Here is a 16,903-nt window from a genome sequence, read left to right on the forward strand (position 1 = left end):
AGGCTCAGGTTGTGCCATGCAAGGTTTAGATTGGATATTAGGAAAAATTTCTTCACTGAACAGGTTGTCAAGCGTTGGAACAGGCTGCCCAGGGAAGTCACCATCCCTGAAGGTATTTAAAAGATGTATAGATTTGGCACTTAGGGACATGGTTTAGTGGTGGACTTAGTAGTGTTAGGTTGATGGTTGGACTTGATGATCTCAAGGGTCTTTTCCAACATAAATGATTTTATGACCCCCCTGGCATTTTCTGCCACAAGCCTGCATGACAGATTCATATACGATTTTTGTCCATGCTCTAGCCTAGACGGGCATCTTTCTCCTGCTGAACATCTTTCTTTCAAACATATGCACTTCTTACCTTCCTGCCAGGGCTATTTTCAGGTTTGGATTTCTAACTTTTCTCGTCTTACAAATTTCTCTGACCTCCCCAGCCTCTGCCTCACCTCCCTGTAGAGTGTGACTATCGTATTATCACCCCATTCTGCTTCTGGAAACATGGACAAGCTGCAGAAGACAGGCATTTCATGCACACCATGAAATTAAAGAGTAGGAACCAATTTAGAAGGGATCTTGTAAGAGATCATCTAATCCATCTCTCAGCCCTGGAGCAGGATCCTATCAACTTAAATAATTCCCAGTATTTGTCTAGCCTGTTTTTCCAAGCCACCCATGATGGAGGATCCACACCTTCCTAGGCAATCAGCTTCACTGTTGTCACTGTTAGAAAATTCCCTCAATGCCTCATGTAAGGCTCCTGTGGTATTTTTTCCTATGCAGTCCTTGTTTTTGCAGATATATGTGATATGACTGGGTGTTTTCTGAGCACCTTTATTGTTTCCACATTCTCATAAGTCTTCTTTTTTACAGGTCTCCTATTGCTGCAGATTTTGGCTCCTCCTTGCTACGCTTCGTTTCATCTCTAAAAATGCACATGAAAAGGCTGCAGCTTCAACACCCTCCCTCCATGAGAGGTGGGAAACAGGTGAGTTCAATATAATTCAGTGGGGCTAGTGCAGTCATGTCATTCAGGGAAAATCCCCCAGGCACTTCAGTAATCATCTTAAATGAAAGGGCATGAAATTAAAATCACCAGAGACAGTCACATCCACTCATCTCCCTACCTGTATCTGCAGACCCACTTGTAGATAAATGGCAGGATCACCCTGATCTGAGTACCACAGCCTGCCTGGGGACAAGGTTTTATTCAGTCTGAGGTTTAAGACCAATGAGGAATGAATTTTAATCCTGGACTGGCAGCAGTCAGAAGTTTGACTTCGTTATGTGGCATGAGACCATTTCTGAGCTAAAAAAGAAATTCAAAGTGATGATATAATTCTCCCTTATCTTCTTGTGATACCAGCTTTATGGATATTGGGGGACCTTGGCTTTTATCTGGTGTGATTGCACTGATTTCCATTCTCATAGTGCTGTAGGTTTAGCTACGAAGAGCTCCCACTGGACGGCTCACTGTATTTGGAAAAGTCACAAGACCACTTTTTCTCTGAAGAGGTTAGTCTCAAATGGGAAAAGCAGATAGTAAGGTGGGAGAGAGAAACAGAAAAACAAAGCAACAAGGGAGTGGAAACATCAGTGAGATCTGTGTTTTTTCTCTATGGATTTGCAGGAAGTCTGCAGGGTTTAGGGATTAATCTGTGCAGGGCCCGGACGACGAAACACCAATGTGATGATTAAAGTCGCCAGTTTATTGAGCTTAGCTAATCATTTTTATACAATTCTCTAAGTTGTTGAGAGACTTTTGATTGGCTACTACATGCAAGCACTTGGTGTCCACACGCACAAGCATAAGCGGTGATTGGTTACATCGTACTGTCCACGCGCACAAACATAAGACATAATTGGTTGTGTTAATTAGAGCATACAAGACTTGTCTTAGTCCAATTGGTCAAGATAAGCCCCTGAATTGAGGTTGTTTGTGCCAAGTTCCCTTTATCGTGGAATGTGCACCTGTGTTTTCCTAATTGGGATCTTTCTTCTTCTATCTTCTTATTTATTCTGTTCAAGGCCTTCTAAAGGCGCCTGGAACAATCTTGTGACCATGAGCTATTTTCAGGTCCAATAACTAACTTCCATATAACTGAACCCTACATCTCCCCCTCTCTCGCTTTTTTTTTTTTTTTTTTTTTTTTTGAATAGCATATTGCTGTCTTGTTCTGCAAACTTAGCCCAGCAATCAGTAGGTGTCAGTTTTATGTGGGTGTCCCTACAGAGGCAACTATGGTTTTGCTGCACACCAGCCTGATGCTCTTCAGAAAATCCCGGTATTTATACATTTTCAGAGGAATGGATTTTAGCACATGTGGCCAGCGTGTGCCAAAAGCCACCTCAATTGAAAACCTATGACGCATGCACTCGCTGGCCAGGCGCACTGCACAAGTCATAGTTATCTTATCAATTCGTTCATGGGCTTTGTGATGCGGCCGTAATACACTGAGAATTTTAATCTCTTACGTTAGCTAAGATGACCTACGTATTAGTTTTTGGCTGAGGTGGAATTCGTATTGCCGCACCATCTATGATGCTTCAGGTGATGATGGTCGCATAAATCAAACGGAAGTCCATCAGGGGCTGGCACCTGTGAAAACATAAGCAGAATCTCGCCCCAAGGTTATTAATGAAAAATGGACCTTCCCATCGCCCTATTTCTAGATTCTTAACTAAGTCTATGACCTTATTTCTAATTTCAGTAATTTTTTTTTTTATTTTATTTTAATTTTTTTTATGAATGACTACATATCAGGTATCTGAAAACTACTTCCACACTCGGCTTCTGTGAGTAATGTTTCGCTGAGGACTGATTAACATTAAACTATATATATATATTTACTTATTCTCTACAGCACTTATTCTAAACTGCTTAGCCTCTATACAATTAGTTATAGGTTAGTAGGTTAGTAGATTATGATTAGTTGAATGTCTGTTACAGTGGTTAAAAAAAAATTTTAGTTTTTTTTTTTTTTTTTGAATTTACTCTCTTTTCTACCCACTCGCACTAAAATACATATTCAAAAACTATATCATACTCCATGTTTTTTACATGCATTCTTAATCTCCACATTGACTGCCAGTCTCTGTTGTGATTTGTCTAGTCGGTCTATCTAGGGCTTCAGGACCTGCTGACGTCTCCGCTGCTTCTTGCTCTTGCTCTTCTGAGTTGTCTGTGGCATCTGGTCGCTCAATCCACGGCTTGACCCATTTCGCCGGTATCCAATGGGGTTGTTCGTTACCTGTGGAAACACAAGCATACCCTCCGACTTTTTCAAGATGGTAAACACGGGAGTGTTCCACGGGCTTGTGGAAGGAACCAAATGTCCTGCTTCCATCTGTTCAGCCACGAGTTGCTCTAAAACAGCGACCTTTTCTGTTACCAGCGGCCATTGATCAACCCAAATGGGTCTGTCCATTAGCCATTTCAATTTTAGGGTTGGTCGCTTGTCAATGGCCGCTTCTAAAAATGCGTGGTCAATCTAACCCCCCATTGCGCCAAAGCGTCCCGACCCAAAAGCCACACGGTAGTATTCAAAACATAAGGCCTTACATGTGCCGTCCTCTTGTCTTCACAGTCCTCAATCGTTATGAAATTTACGCTAATTTGTGTGGAACTCTGGCCTCCAATACCTGTTACCACGGTGTCGACATTTTGCAATTCCCAGCCCTCGAACCACTCTTCCTTTGGAACTATGGTCACATCAGACCCTGTGTCGAGGAGCATACGTTTACCAAGCAGAGATTTTCCCAAAGGTCCATATAGATTGAATTGACGAACGGGTTTGGCAGATCCAATTATTTCTGTGAAGGCCACGAATGGGGTGTCAGTAGATCCGAATCCCCCACCCCCTCGTTCGGCGTCTCTGACACAGGGGACGCTAGCCCTGAAGGGCACTAATTGAGCAATTCGGGTCCCAGCCATAATGATTACAGGAGGAACAAACACTTTCACCATAATTGAAATAGTTCCTGTGAAGTCAGCATCAATAACTCCAGGCAAGACGAATATTCCTTGTTTAGAAACAGAAGAGCGTCCCAAAAGCAATGCACTTAGTCCAAGACCCAAAGGCCCAGTAGCATTCGATGGAACAACATGAACTTTGTCATCAGTTATTGTCGTGTCAGCGGCAACGGCCAGGTCGACTCCTGCACTTCCTTTGGTGGCTGCCTTAAGTTCTAAGAGACAACCGGGTACTCCATCTCCCCCGTCTGAGAGGCACTTGATGTCTTGGCGCCCCTCATCTTGGCGCTCGTTATCCCGTTTCCCTGATTGCTGAATGTTAATGGTGTTCCGTCCTTCTTAAACTTTGACCGACAGTTGCTGGCCTTGTGTCCGAACTTGTCACACCTCTCACAGACTCCAGGAAAGTTGGATCGGCTGCTGTTAGTCTGTGTCTGCACAGATCGAGGCTGCGTTGTAATACGTTGGGGGCACGCGCGTCTCAAATGCCCCAGCTGACCACACCGATGACACACGGGGGGGTCTTTGTGTGGACCGTAGTCTCCCTTCCCCTGTCGCACCATCGGTCGCAATGCTACCGCGAGTGCAGCAGCGTGAGCTTCCGCATGTATTTTAGCCTTTTCTTGTTCCTGTATCAGAGGCAAGCGATTGCAAGCCTCTATAATATCTACTAATGTAGCTGTACGTGGAAGCGACGCAATGATTTGCCTGCATTTCATATTCGCGTTTTGAATAGCTAAATCCTTTCCGACCGCAGCTTTCGCTTCGGGGGTTAAAGTGGGCGATGCATCAACAGCAGCTTTCAGACGGTCAAGAAATTTCATATACGGTTCCTCTTCCCCTTGCATGATTTGAGAATAGGGTGGAACCAGCTTACCCACTTGCGGCACCTCTGAAATAGCTTCCAGAGCTAGTTGTTGTGCCAATTGTAAAACCTCTGGTCTTAATGCAGCCTGAACAGGGCCAGTAGCAAACTGTCCCGTGCCGAGTAACATATCAATACTGACAAACGCAAGTGGATTTTGTGCCCCAGCATCTAAATTTCTCACCTGGGCTTCCTCTGCTTTCTGCCTCCACAGATCGTGAAACAGCAACCTCTGAGTTGGTTCGAAGAACATCTCCACCAAAACCTTTATATCCGCAGGCACTAAGGTTTGTGCCTTGAAAAATTGTTGTATCATTTGTTGTACGTACTTATTGTCTATTCCATATTGCATGATGGCCTTTTGCAGTTCCCGAACTGTTTTCCAGTCCAGAGGCGCCCATTGTCGTTTCCCTCCCGGTTCAGTGAACACGGGAAAGGAGCTGATGGTGGGTGGCAGTATGACTCCTTCTATAGTGGCTTGTTCGATAATCCCGCGCCAGCATTGTCCCGGCGAAAAAGACGGATCGCTGGGTGGTGGTGGTGGTGGGGGTCCTGCCCGGGCTGGTTCCGTGTTTCGTGAGGGCGGGTCTGTTAGCTGTCGCATTCCTTTGTATCTATCCTCGTATCTCCCTTCAGACCCTTTCCCCTCATCGGGCACTAATTTCCCCTTTGGTACACACAGATCAATCAGATCTTGCGTTTTGTCCCTGGGGGATTTTTCTTCCCCATTGCCCACCACTTTAGCAAAAGAATCCATACTCTCGATGATCGCAGTTGCTGCTTTCTCATATGACTTTCTCGTCAGCGGCTGCCCATTTTTACCCCCGTCTCTTTTCCGCATCTCCTTTAACAATTCTAGCATTGTCTTTTTTTGTTCTAATATTAAAGTAGTCAAGTCCTTGTCCGTATCATCAGAATCGGTACACAGCTGGTTTTGAGCTTCCCCAGCATTCTCTAAGTCCTCTGGGGCCCCCCAATCATCAGTGTCCATGGGCAGAGGAACATCCTCCGCTCGTAACGGCGGCTGACTCAACTTTTCTGGCAAAGGATTTATCACCGCCTGTTCCTCGGGTGTTAACGGAGCCATAGGAACATCAGCGTTATTTCCCTTCCCCCAAAAATTCAGCTCTTCTACGGGAAAAGCTGCAACCGGTGTTTTCTGTTCCTCTAACAGCGGTGCCGTTGGCAGCAGGGGAGGCTCCGATGTTCCGTACACTGTCTCCGCTGCCGGACAGCATGCTAGCGGAGCAGGAGCATTAATGTTTCGAATTTCTGTCGCTATAGCATGTTTTAGTGCATCCTGAGCAGCAGTTTCTGATGTTATTTGCTGCATCATTTGGAGACACTTTTTCCAATGTGCTGCCAGACGTGCAGCTATTTTATTTCCTTCTTGTACAGAGTCCCATATTTCCTTTCCTAAATTCTCCCAAATAGACAATGAAAAGAGAGCCTCAGAGTCTTTAAAAAATCCTCTTCTTTGGCCCCACTGTAACAAGTCCTCTAACTGATCCTTTTTAATATCTATTTTTGTTTCTTCAGTCAGCCTCATAAATGTCTTTATGGCTGCTTTTTCTTTTGCAGATACTGCGTTACCCATGCCGCCCTTTTTATCAATGTAAGCTTACGATTTTACCTGCTTTTTCCCAAGCAGTGTCCTGCCTCTCTCGAGCAGTGTCGGTGCTGTCTTTCAAGCCACCGTGGTCCGCGGCAATTCCCCCACCTTTTCAGTAGTGTTGCCTCTTGTTCCTCTTCGGATCACGTCGGAGGTCGCCAAATGTAGGGTTTCGGGATTAATCCGTGCGGGGCCCGGACGACGAAACACCAATGTGATGATTAAAGTCGCCAGTTTATTGAGCTTAGCTAATCATTTTTATACAATTCTCTAAGTTGTTGAGAGACTTTTGATTGGCTACTACATGCAAGCACTTGGTGTCCACACGCACAAGCATAAGCGGTGATTGGTTACATCGTACTGTCCACACGCATAAGCATAAGCGGTGATTGGTTACATCGGTACTGTCCACGCGCACAAACATAAGACATAATTGGTTGTGTTAATTAGAGCATACAAGACTTGTCTTAGTCCAATTGGTCAAGATAAGCCCCTGAATTGAGGTTGTTTGTGCCAAGTTCCCTTTATCGTGGAATGTGCGCCTGTGTTTTCCTAATTGGGATCTTTCTTCTTCTATCTTCTTATTTATTCTGTTCAAGGCCTTCTAAAGGCGCCTGGAACAATCTTGTGACCATGAGCTATTTTCAGGTCCAATAACTAACTTCCATATAACTGAACCCTACAGAAGTCTTTCATAGAGCCAGGAACAGCACTTAGCTCATTTGTGCAGTAGTAGGAAACCTCAGCAGTGAAACCCTCTCAGCTCTTCATCAAACACCTAGCCCCACCAAGGTCAACGTGAGACTCCCTCCCCAGCAAATTGGATTTCCCAGCTACATGATTCATCCCCACAGGCAGCCCTTGTCCCGGGCAGCAGGATGGACTGGGTGAGCCTCCAAAGATCCTTGCATCTTGTATTTGTGATTCATTATGCCTCTGTACTTGTGGTCTGCACGCTGCTGGTGCGGAGGACTTGTTGTTTGTGTTGCCCTTGTGTCTGGAGGCCAGATGAGCCCAGCGCCCCTGCTGTGCTACACAGCAAGAAGTCTACTTGGAGCAGTTTCTTGCCCAAGTCGCTGATACTGCAGTTGAGCGGTGGCACAAGAACATTTCAGTTCTTCCTTGCCATCAATGCAAAAAGTCCTGGCGGACCATAAACTAACTGGCTTTCTGTTCTGGCATGGGAGACGAGTAAAGAGGATATCTTCAGGGTAGGAAACGTTTTCAGTGAGGCAGCGCATCCTGATAAAACCTGCACACAGGGCAGTGAACCTTTGGGCTGATGGCAAGTTGGTCACTGCTGCTTGGCATTAGCTCATCGTGAGATCTCAGGGCATGGAAAACCTGCTATTACCTTATTACTTAAGCTGTGACCAGGCTGTCTCATAGCCACATCGATGCTTTCTCCCTGCTGGCTGGTTTGATTTAAAGCCCAGAGGTACAATAGAAGACGTTCCTAGCAACTTCCAAGTGTTTATATCAAAACTGCACCCTGGAGGACCCGCTTTGCAACTCTGACATAATCAACCCCAGGAACCCCTGACTGAGCCTGCTCCAAGGTATGAATTAGCAGTCATATTGCAAACAGAAGCTGCACGCCAGCTTGGAGAGGAAGCTCACTGCTTTGCCACTGTCTGCTTTGCTGCTGTACTCGGGGCATGAGAGCTCCTGATTGTCTGATGGGAAGGGAGATGGGAAACCAGCCAGCAAAAACTCAGCCACGAGGAAAATTCCTGGCTGGCCCTTGCTACACTTTGCTTCTTTGGGCCTAATGGTGAGAGCACAACAGGGCTGTTCAAATGGTTTCTTCTCCATCATTCATATGTATGGCAGAGGCTGAATGTTGTTCAAACAAAGTCTGCACTGGAGACATACCTGATAGACCCCAGGGAAGCCAGTCTTTCCCCACAGGCTGCATACTCTAGACTGGGGAAAGACAAACAGCACTACTCATGCAGAGGAAAAAGCAGAACTTGTGCTTTAAATCTAAAAACAAACACTGGTGCTAGTGCTTTGCAGTATCTGTATTCTTCAGAGCACTTCCTCAACCACCACTTCCCCAAAACACCGTTTCCCTCCAGTTTATAAAGCCATTGTGGCACACAGTGCTGTGTTCAGCAAGACTTGGCAGCTCCCTGTGCTTACATCCCATCAGCATGAAAGTGTCCCTTGGCCTCAGCTTCTTCCTGGCTTTCCTGGACCCAGGTGAGTTTTTCGGTGGGACCTGTGGGGTTGCGAGACATGGTAATGGTCTGGGAATGGGTGCTGCGCGTGTGGGGCCATTCCTGCCATCTGAGCCATAAGAACCCCTCATCCAGTGGGATCTGCACCACAGAGGGGTGACTGGTCTTGGGGGATCTTTGGTGCTATTAGACAATGTGCAGATGAAGGTGTAGGCGTTTACAATGTGAGCTGGCAGTCTAAGCTCCCGTGGTGGTAACTGGTGGTAACTGGTAACTAGCAAGGACAGTCAAAGGAGTGACACAAGTTATTTTGAGGCAGACAGACCTTTGGTCAGCTGAATTGATCACCAGCTACCGTTTACCACAAACTTAGGGGCTCATTTATTTTGCTCATGCCTGGGGTTGTGTGACATTTTAGACATTATATGTCATCTCAGCTGTCCATCAGCTCTGCTCTGGAAGAGCAGAGACTGGTGTCTCAGTGGTCTTGTGTTATACCTGCCACCCCATATAGATGTCACAGCCACTGCAAGGTGCCTTGGATGACACCTGGGTTTAGGGAACTGACACATGCCCTGGGCCTCTTAATTTGCATTCTGGACCCTTGGGTCCCAATGATGGTGTGTCAGGGAAGACATGATGTTTGTCCTGTTGATAAAAACTTATTCCTTTCTAAGTGTGTTCTGCTGACTGCCTGATATTCCGATCTTCTTAAGGTGTTCCAGCAGGTAAAGTGTTTTCCCTTAATGCCTACAAAGAGATATGCCATTCCTCTGTTTGTACATAGTACAGTTAATACCTGCTGACAGCCTCTTGGTCCCGAGACCTTTGGATGCCTCTGCTCACTGCAAGGAGAGGATTTGGGGCCCGGGAATCCAGGGATACCTGAATGCCTGCTGGGACAGAGGGGTTTGTGGGGATGCTTTCCTAAGCAGCCCCAGGAAAACCAAGCAAACATCACTGTAGAGGAGACAAGGGAAGCTGGCTGGATGTTGGTGGTTAAAATGTAAAAAGCTGTCCCAAAATGGGTTCCCCTCACTTGCCCAAATTCAAGTTCATACTAGAATAAATAATAATAGAAATAATACTACCCCCCACCCCCCCCCCCACCCCCCAATTGAGCATTGAAGCAGGGAAAATAAGGGAAGAGGAAAGTGAAAAGTGCTGATCAAATGCTGAAGCAAAACATCAATGAAAGGGGAAGTGAGATCCCTCATGACTGCTACCCAGGAATGTGTCCTTCTTTCCCCAGGGATCTCCCTTCAGTGTGAGGTTTGTCACAGCATAGGAAAAAGCTGCTCTGGCTCCATGAAAACCTGTAGTGGTGGTGAAGATACCTGTGGCATCATTCTGCATGAGGTCATGATAGGTATGTGAGACATCCACTATGGCTGTATGAGAGCGCAGCTTTCAGAGTGGGACCAGGGGATGGGTTTCTCTCCCCACCTCTGTCACTGGCCTTCTGGTGAGCCCTTGGATAATCTGTTCATTTTCCTATTCACTGTCAGAGGACCCAGAGATCAGGATGGTCCAGGATGGGAAAAGCTCTCTGTTCCTCTATCTCGAGCAGCAGTTTCCTACTGGGAGGGCTTGTTCTTGCTTGTGGAGGGGAGGACCTAGGCAGCATACTGGGATGAGACATTGGCTTTTAATTCTGGCTAAGGTGAATAGTTGGGTTGAGAGGCTGGACCGTGAGGGACACAAGGCTGTTGGCATCTAGCACTGAGGGTGCACTGGCCATGGGTGGAGGGAGAAACTGGCCTGCATCTGAGTCCCATCCTCAAGCAGGGAAGGAGACACCAGGCAGCCTGGTGGCACTACCAGGGCTGAGCTATCACCATGTCCCCATGGCTGATAAGCTGAAGATGAGTGCTGAGCCCTGACACAACTCCACACTTGGTTGTGTTAGCAGCACGGCCTTGGTCATCACCCAGCTTCAGTGCTGTGACCATTGGCTTTTATACTGGAGGTTTATACTAGAGGTTGGCTCATATCCTACCAGCTTTGGTGCTGGGAGCGCTAATGCATATCTTCCTTCTGCTTGTGCAAAGCCACCCTTCATCCTTGAAGTGCTGGAGGGGCCTCAGTAGACTCAATGTAACTGCTTTGCTCCCCATTACAACTTTTGGCTTTGGCTAAAGGGGAAGACTAGACTTGCCTGTGCCAGGACACTTGTGGCTGCAGTGGACTGTGTGATCTGCGGACTGTGCATGAAGAAATGTGGACTATGGGTCAGAGGCATGTGGGTCACCCCATAAGCTCTGCAGTTGGGGCATTCTGGCTCAGGTACAACAAGGCCAGCTGGCTGTGAGGAGTCGTGCCATCTTTCTGCCTTTAAACACAACATGGAGAAAGAGAAATTCCTCACTAGTGCCTCATATGTGATGGCACCCTCATTCCTCTGAGGGGATCACTGGGATCAGTGGTGCTGCTTTTGGGGGGACCCCTCTCAGACCCCAGGACAGCTGCTTAGGAGTTGCTGTTGTAGGTACTAATGGGAGGGGAAGGGAGTTACCTTGCGGTTAATGACTTGGGAGTTACCTTGCGGTTAATGACTGGTGCTTCCCTCCTCTTTGTTACAGGGGGGATGGCAATCCCTTCGTCCATCAAGTCCTGCCTGCCATCCAGCATTTGCCAGCTTGGCCCTATCACCATGAACTATGGGAAGGTAAAAGCAAGGAGTCACTTGGCTTGCTGCACAGGCGATGAATGTCAAACAATCTCTGTCTCCTGTAAGATCTCTTTTTCCTTATGCCCTGTCCCCTCTCTGTCTGCCCTGTCCCAAGGTGAGGCCTTCCAGGCTAAGCCATCACTTGGCTCGTTCCTCTCGTTCCCTCATTAAAATAAATTATGGCCCATCTCTTTCCTTCCAGTGCCACCAGAGGACAATGTGCCCAATGGATACCAGTGTCCTGCCTGCTACAGTGTGGACTCCTTTCAGTGCGGTAACGAAATTGTAAACTGCACCGGATCCGAAACCCAGTGTGTTGACCTTGCTGGGTTAATGAATTCTGGTAACTGCCTTTTATTTGGGGCTGTATTCCATCTTTTTTGTTAAATGGGTAAAATCAGTCTATGATGAAGCATCACAGAGAAATAAAAAGGCAAAAAGTGTGAAGGAAATAGAGGAAGAAATGTGGAACTGGAAGGGAATATGCATAAAGCTGATAAAAGGGCAAGGGTGTTTTTTTCCTCCTCCTCCCCAATCATGCAAGGATAACTGTTGGGATTCCTCATAGCATGGCATAACTGTGGTAAAGAGCAGAACTGGACTCCTGAAGCAATCTGATACATGGACATGTAATAAATATGACCAAAACCCTGAACCTGCTGGCCCTAGCTAGGATGCATGAGGATGACTCTGGATCTAAGCCAGTTGCCTATTCAGTGGAGGTTCAGATGAAACTAATTCGGAGCCACTGGCTTTCTCATGAGGTGATGCTGGCCACTGGTGACAAGACACTGTTTGTTGTAGTGGTGTCTCTACTCCTAGAGAGCCAGGGACAGGTCCCTCCCCATGAACGCTGCAGCTGAGCCTTTGGGGTACACAAAGATCTTCTCTGCAAGGGAGCTCCAGCCTCTGAACATCTGGGGTCACCACCAGCACGTAATTCTTTCCTTCAGAAATAATTTTCCCACCTCAGGAGCTGTAATTAGAGAGAGAAAAGTAGACAGCAAGCTCCCTGGTCACTCCCCTTTCCTTCCCTGCTGCAGGTAAAAGAGTTTCATGTTTTCATGGCAGTTCCACCTGCGCTCCAGTGGGCAACAAAAATAACATGGAAATTAAGGGCAGCGACACCAGCTGTAGAAGCAGACTGGAAAAAAATTATCTTGTGTATGGTTATGAATGAAGTTCCTCTGAGTTGATAATATTGCTAGGTGATGATATGATGCCTGAAGGTCTTTGCTATACACTTTATAGATGCGTTGTCCAAACTCTGAATTAGAAGGTGTTTCACAGAGACAACATTAAGGAAAACAAGCATTTTCTTAGTCACAGCAATGGAAATAGAGTGATGCAATTAATTCAGTGTACCACCGAAATAAAAATGCTCCTAACTTGTCTTGACTTGATTGATCAGCCACTGTAAATAGAGGAGACCTGTGCAGTGTGAATAGCTGTGCAGAGGAAGCAGTGATATAGGGGAGCAAAGGAAGGTGAGGAACTAATGAAGTACCCTTATACATTATCTGTATTTGAGATTAAAAAGTCCAGCAGAATATCCCAGACCTCCATAGTCTGTGCAGCAGAGAAACATCAGCAGTGTGAGCAAAAGCAAGCAACAGGAGCAAGAATATCTGAATAGGGAGTTGGGGACCCAGTACCTTCTCAGGTCTCCTTCTCAGCTAGATGCTACAGTGTTGGTAAAGGACAAGTTCAGGTTTCAGGCTCTCCCTCAGTGGACATTTGAGCAGGGTTTCTCTGTCGGTTTGGCTAAATCCTGTAAGACCTTAGAGAATAGACTTATCTGAATAAACGGCTCAGCCTGTAATGTCTTTGAGACTTCTCACCCACATGTCAAAATTGGCTGAGAGGTAGTCATCCCGTTCAAATGTCATAAGAGAGTCAGGGAGAGGAGGATGCAATGAACACCTGGAGTACTGTCACACAGCCCTGGTTTATTTAGGAAACTGGGCAAGGTTTTAACAGAATGATCTTTAAATATGAGAAACAAAACTATGTAAAAGCTTTTCAATTTTTAAATTTAAAATGTTTAGATTTTTAAAAAAACATCCTTATTCAGTAGAAAGAAAGAAAAGACAACCCTAAACCCTTTGTATTTCAAGTCAACCATGGTGACCTTGCTGCTTCTTCAAATTTGTTTGGGGGATGGGAACAGACAAGAATGGGTTGGTGGGTTTGGAGCCAAATGGACATAAAGGAATGGGCAGTTCTTGGGGTGGAAATGGGGACCTCCTTGGCCAGGGAGGGAATAACTATGGAGACTGGTTCCCCTGACACATGGTATGTACTTCTTCTACTGTGTAGGTGGACTGTCTCTGAAAGCTGCCATGAAGGGTTGCACCACCATTTCTGAATGCAGTATTGTAGGAGATGGAAAAAACAATCTGGGGATGATGGACATAAAGTTAAGGCGGTTCCAATGCAAACCAGCTTCTGTTTTGGCCAGAGTGAGTGCTGGGTTTGCCCCTCGAGACACTGTCTTCATCCCTGTCCTGTCAGGATTCATCTTGAAGAAGGTACTTTTCTGACTTTCACTGGGTTAAGCAAAGCCCACGACAAACTCCAGCAGTGGTTCGTACCAAGTCCTGTTTGGTGTGGCTTCTCCTGTGTGGGGAGTTTGTTTTCATATTAGTTCTTCTTTTATAATTTCACAGAATAAAGACAGTACTTACACTTCTTTTGTTTCCTCATTGATTTAATCTGATTTAAAGCTTCATAGGTATAGCTGTGGTTGGGTTTGTGTTACATTCTCTGAGTGCTTTGTCCACACTGGGATCAGGGGGGACTGCACGAGGTGCCCATACACTCTACAGGCAACAGGAGCTCTCAAGGCAGCCTTAGAGTCTACAGCCACTACCTCAGGATAAGTGATAAGTTTCAAAGCCGCTTTTCCAGGCTCTGAAAAGGGCTGGAGATGAGTTCCTGGGAGGTTCGCTCTGATTAGAGAGGTAGCTTGACCCTTTCTTCCCTCCCCTGTATCCTATTTGTCCCTGGTAGGAGGAGTCCCTCAGTTCAGGGGCCTGCTTGTGGCCTCTGGGCAACCCCAAAGTAGTCTCCATTTCAGACAATAGTCAGCGATCCTTTGCTATGAGCAAACCAAACCTGACAAGAGCCTTTCTCCTCGTGGCCATTCTTCTTGCCTTTCCAGGCACTCTCCCATTCTATCTTAGGCTTCATGATTACCTGGAAGAAATGCTTACCTTAGGAAGGTTTAATTTCATAAAATAGGCAGTTTTCCATGCTGACAGACTGCTGGGAGTCCAAGTAATGGGAAGCTTCAGCCCAATGCCTATTTCCCTCCTGTTGGCCAAACTATACCCATAGCTGGCATAGCCTCCCATCTTCTACATTGACCACCACCTGGCTATTCTGTTCCAGCCACTCCCTTCCCTAATAGGTCTCCTCAGGTTTGTCCCACACAAAGGCACTGGAGAAAAACAGCACATCAGGCAGCATTGCTGTACCTGGGAGGTACTGTGGGCTGTGGGCAAAAGGATAAAGCAGTGGGAGCTCTGGGAGTTGGTGGGAGGGGTGTTAGGAGGGGTGTTAGCAAACTTCAACATTTCACTATACATCTGTTCCCAGATGAGTGGTCCAGTTTTGGAGCAGACTACAGGATTATTAAGCAAAGTGTATGATTGTGTCTATCCTTAATAGCCCTGGCTCACAGTGCAAGTGTGCAGTGTTTTGGACATGGAGTTACAGTGATTGAGCAATGCAGTTTTATCTGCTACTTCAATGCTGTGGCAGAAAGCACTATGGAAAGCCTTGGCTGCTGAGACCAGACCATAATGTGCGGCAGTAGTGAGATGACTACGCCTACATATGTATGCATGACTATATATGTGATCAGCTTTTAACATGCAGCATGGGGACTGAATGTTCTTGTAATTTCTGTCGCCCCCAGACTTTCTCTTCTTCCCAAACAGGTTTAAATGCCTTTCTTCCAAATATTCCCACCAAATTATTTGGAAGACAATGTCACATTGTGTATCATAATAAAGGGGTGTGGGTCTGAGAGTGAAAATTAATTTTTGGGGTGGGGAGTGAACTGATAACACAGATTTAATGCAGGGAAAAGAGTCTGGTTGGGCTCAGTTAATTATTTGCAGAGGCTGTGCAATTACGGTGTGGATGTTAGAGAGGGAATACAGCTCCCCCTTCATGGTGTAGCAATAGACTGATACTGCAGTGACCCACTTGTTCAGCATTTTTCCAGATCTGATAACACCGTGGAATTAAAAAAATTCTCTATCTATGCAAGTACATTATCCCTGAACACACCTCCTGCACGTTCATGCAGAACATTACATTACTGTCCACGGCACCCCCATGGCAGATCTTGATCCGCTTCGATGGCTCAACCCTTCACTTTCTGTTTGTTCCACTTTGACCTGTGATGTTATCAGGATAGAAAAGCTAAATGGATTTGTTCAGCCTGGTCAAGACTTGGGTGAGACACATCCAGGGAGTCATGGTGCTGGGTGGTATTTAGGGGAGGACCAGGAGGAGGAGACCAGAGAGCAATGTTTCTGAGAAGGGTTTGTGTTGCAAAGAGGAGAAGCAGCTCAATTTTGATCTCTAACTCAATGTTGTGGCAAGGCAAGCTGTTGCAATCTGTGGCTTTATAAAGGAGGGGAGTGACGGGTGGAACCAACCCTGCGTCTATATGACTGATACACTAATGCTTGGTCCTGTTCCAGCATCCACATTTTTAAAAGCTGTTAAAACCAGAAAGCATGAAATAAAATGCCTTGCTGTGAAAGTGTTCAGGAGCATAAACCTGTGATCTTCCTGAAAAGAAGATAGAGAAGTGGCTTGTTTACAGGCTATAAACACACTTATATGGAAATGATAAGCTCTTAAAGGACGCTTTTATGAGAGCACAGCAGAAACCTGACAAATCCAAAGCAGAAAAAGTGACACCATCGCTGTGCACAGACTCCAGCCATTAGAGCAAAGGGTCATCAGCTTTTGATGTCTGCAAATTCAGCATGAAATGGATGCTTTAGTTGCAGACAGGTTATAGACAGTTCAGGCAGAGCTGGTAGAAATGTGATAGACCAAAGTATGGAGGAAGGTGATGAGATGATGAACTCTTCTAATCTCAAATCTGACTCCTGGGGAGGGAGATGTTGGTGGAGTGTGTTCAGATAAAAGCAACACAAAAGATGGAAAAAAACCTGGTGGCGCCAATTTACAAAACCAAATCAAACAATGGGATCTCCGTATCTTGAACAAGGACTGATGAATGTGCAACACTTGCTTCTAAGCATCTGCAGGGTGTGAACACCAGAGGAGGAGGCATCTCCAGTAATTCCCTGTAAAACAGCCACCATGGTGAACATGGGAAGCCCCATTGCTTGCAGGGTTTAATTGAGGATGTGCAGCAGGGAGCAGCCCTGTGGTCATAGGCATGTTGGGGAGGGGCAAGGAGACATGTGGTCAAAACCCATCACAGTAAATGGAATGACTCCTGCTGATTTTAATGGGCTTTGAACCAGGCCTTAGACACCAAACTGGGTTGTACCATCTGCAGTTTCTCCTTATAATATATACAAACCATACTCCCACACAGACGCACACA

General features: G+C 46.1%; 2 protein-coding genes across 3 annotated transcripts; one reads left to right on the plus strand and one right to left on the minus strand.

Annotated features, from left to right (window-relative positions):
• Window positions 1-2,945: 2,945 nt before the first annotated feature.
• LOC126036373 (uncharacterized) lies at window positions 2,946-6,784 on the minus strand. Its single transcript, XM_049796048.1, has 2 exons — window positions 3,560-6,784; window positions 2,946-3,248 (listed from the first exon to the last, which is right to left on the minus strand). Exon 1 carries the CDS (start codon window positions 6,430-6,432, stop codon window positions 4,186-4,188), a length of 2,247 nt encoding a protein of 748 aa, XP_049652005.1. The 5' UTR covers window positions 6,433-6,784; the 3' UTR covers window positions 2,946-3,248; window positions 3,560-4,185.
• A 1,691-nt stretch (window positions 6,785-8,475) lies between these two features.
• Window positions 8,476-13,989, plus strand: LOC126036384 (phospholipase A2 inhibitor gamma subunit B-like). 2 transcript variants are annotated; one of them, XM_049796063.1, is made up of 5 exons: window positions 8,476-8,652; window positions 9,883-9,999; window positions 11,213-11,362; window positions 11,504-11,644; window positions 13,621-13,989. In XM_049796063.1, the coding sequence occupies exons 1-5, from the start codon at window positions 8,604-8,606 to the stop codon at window positions 13,842-13,844; spliced, it is 681 nt and encodes a 226-aa protein (XP_049652020.1). In that variant the 5' UTR covers window positions 8,476-8,603; the 3' UTR covers window positions 13,845-13,989. The 2 variants fall into 2 exon arrangements, with proteins under 2 accessions (XP_049652020.1, XP_049652021.1); XM_049796064.1 differs by lacking the exon at window positions 9,883-9,999.
• Window positions 13,990-16,903: the final 2,914 nt, after the last annotated feature.

This window comes from Accipiter gentilis, chromosome Z (assembly GCF_929443795.1).
Source record: "Accipiter gentilis chromosome Z, bAccGen1.1, whole genome shotgun sequence".
Taxonomy (NCBI): Eukaryota; Metazoa; Chordata; class Aves; order Accipitriformes; family Accipitridae; genus Astur; species Astur gentilis.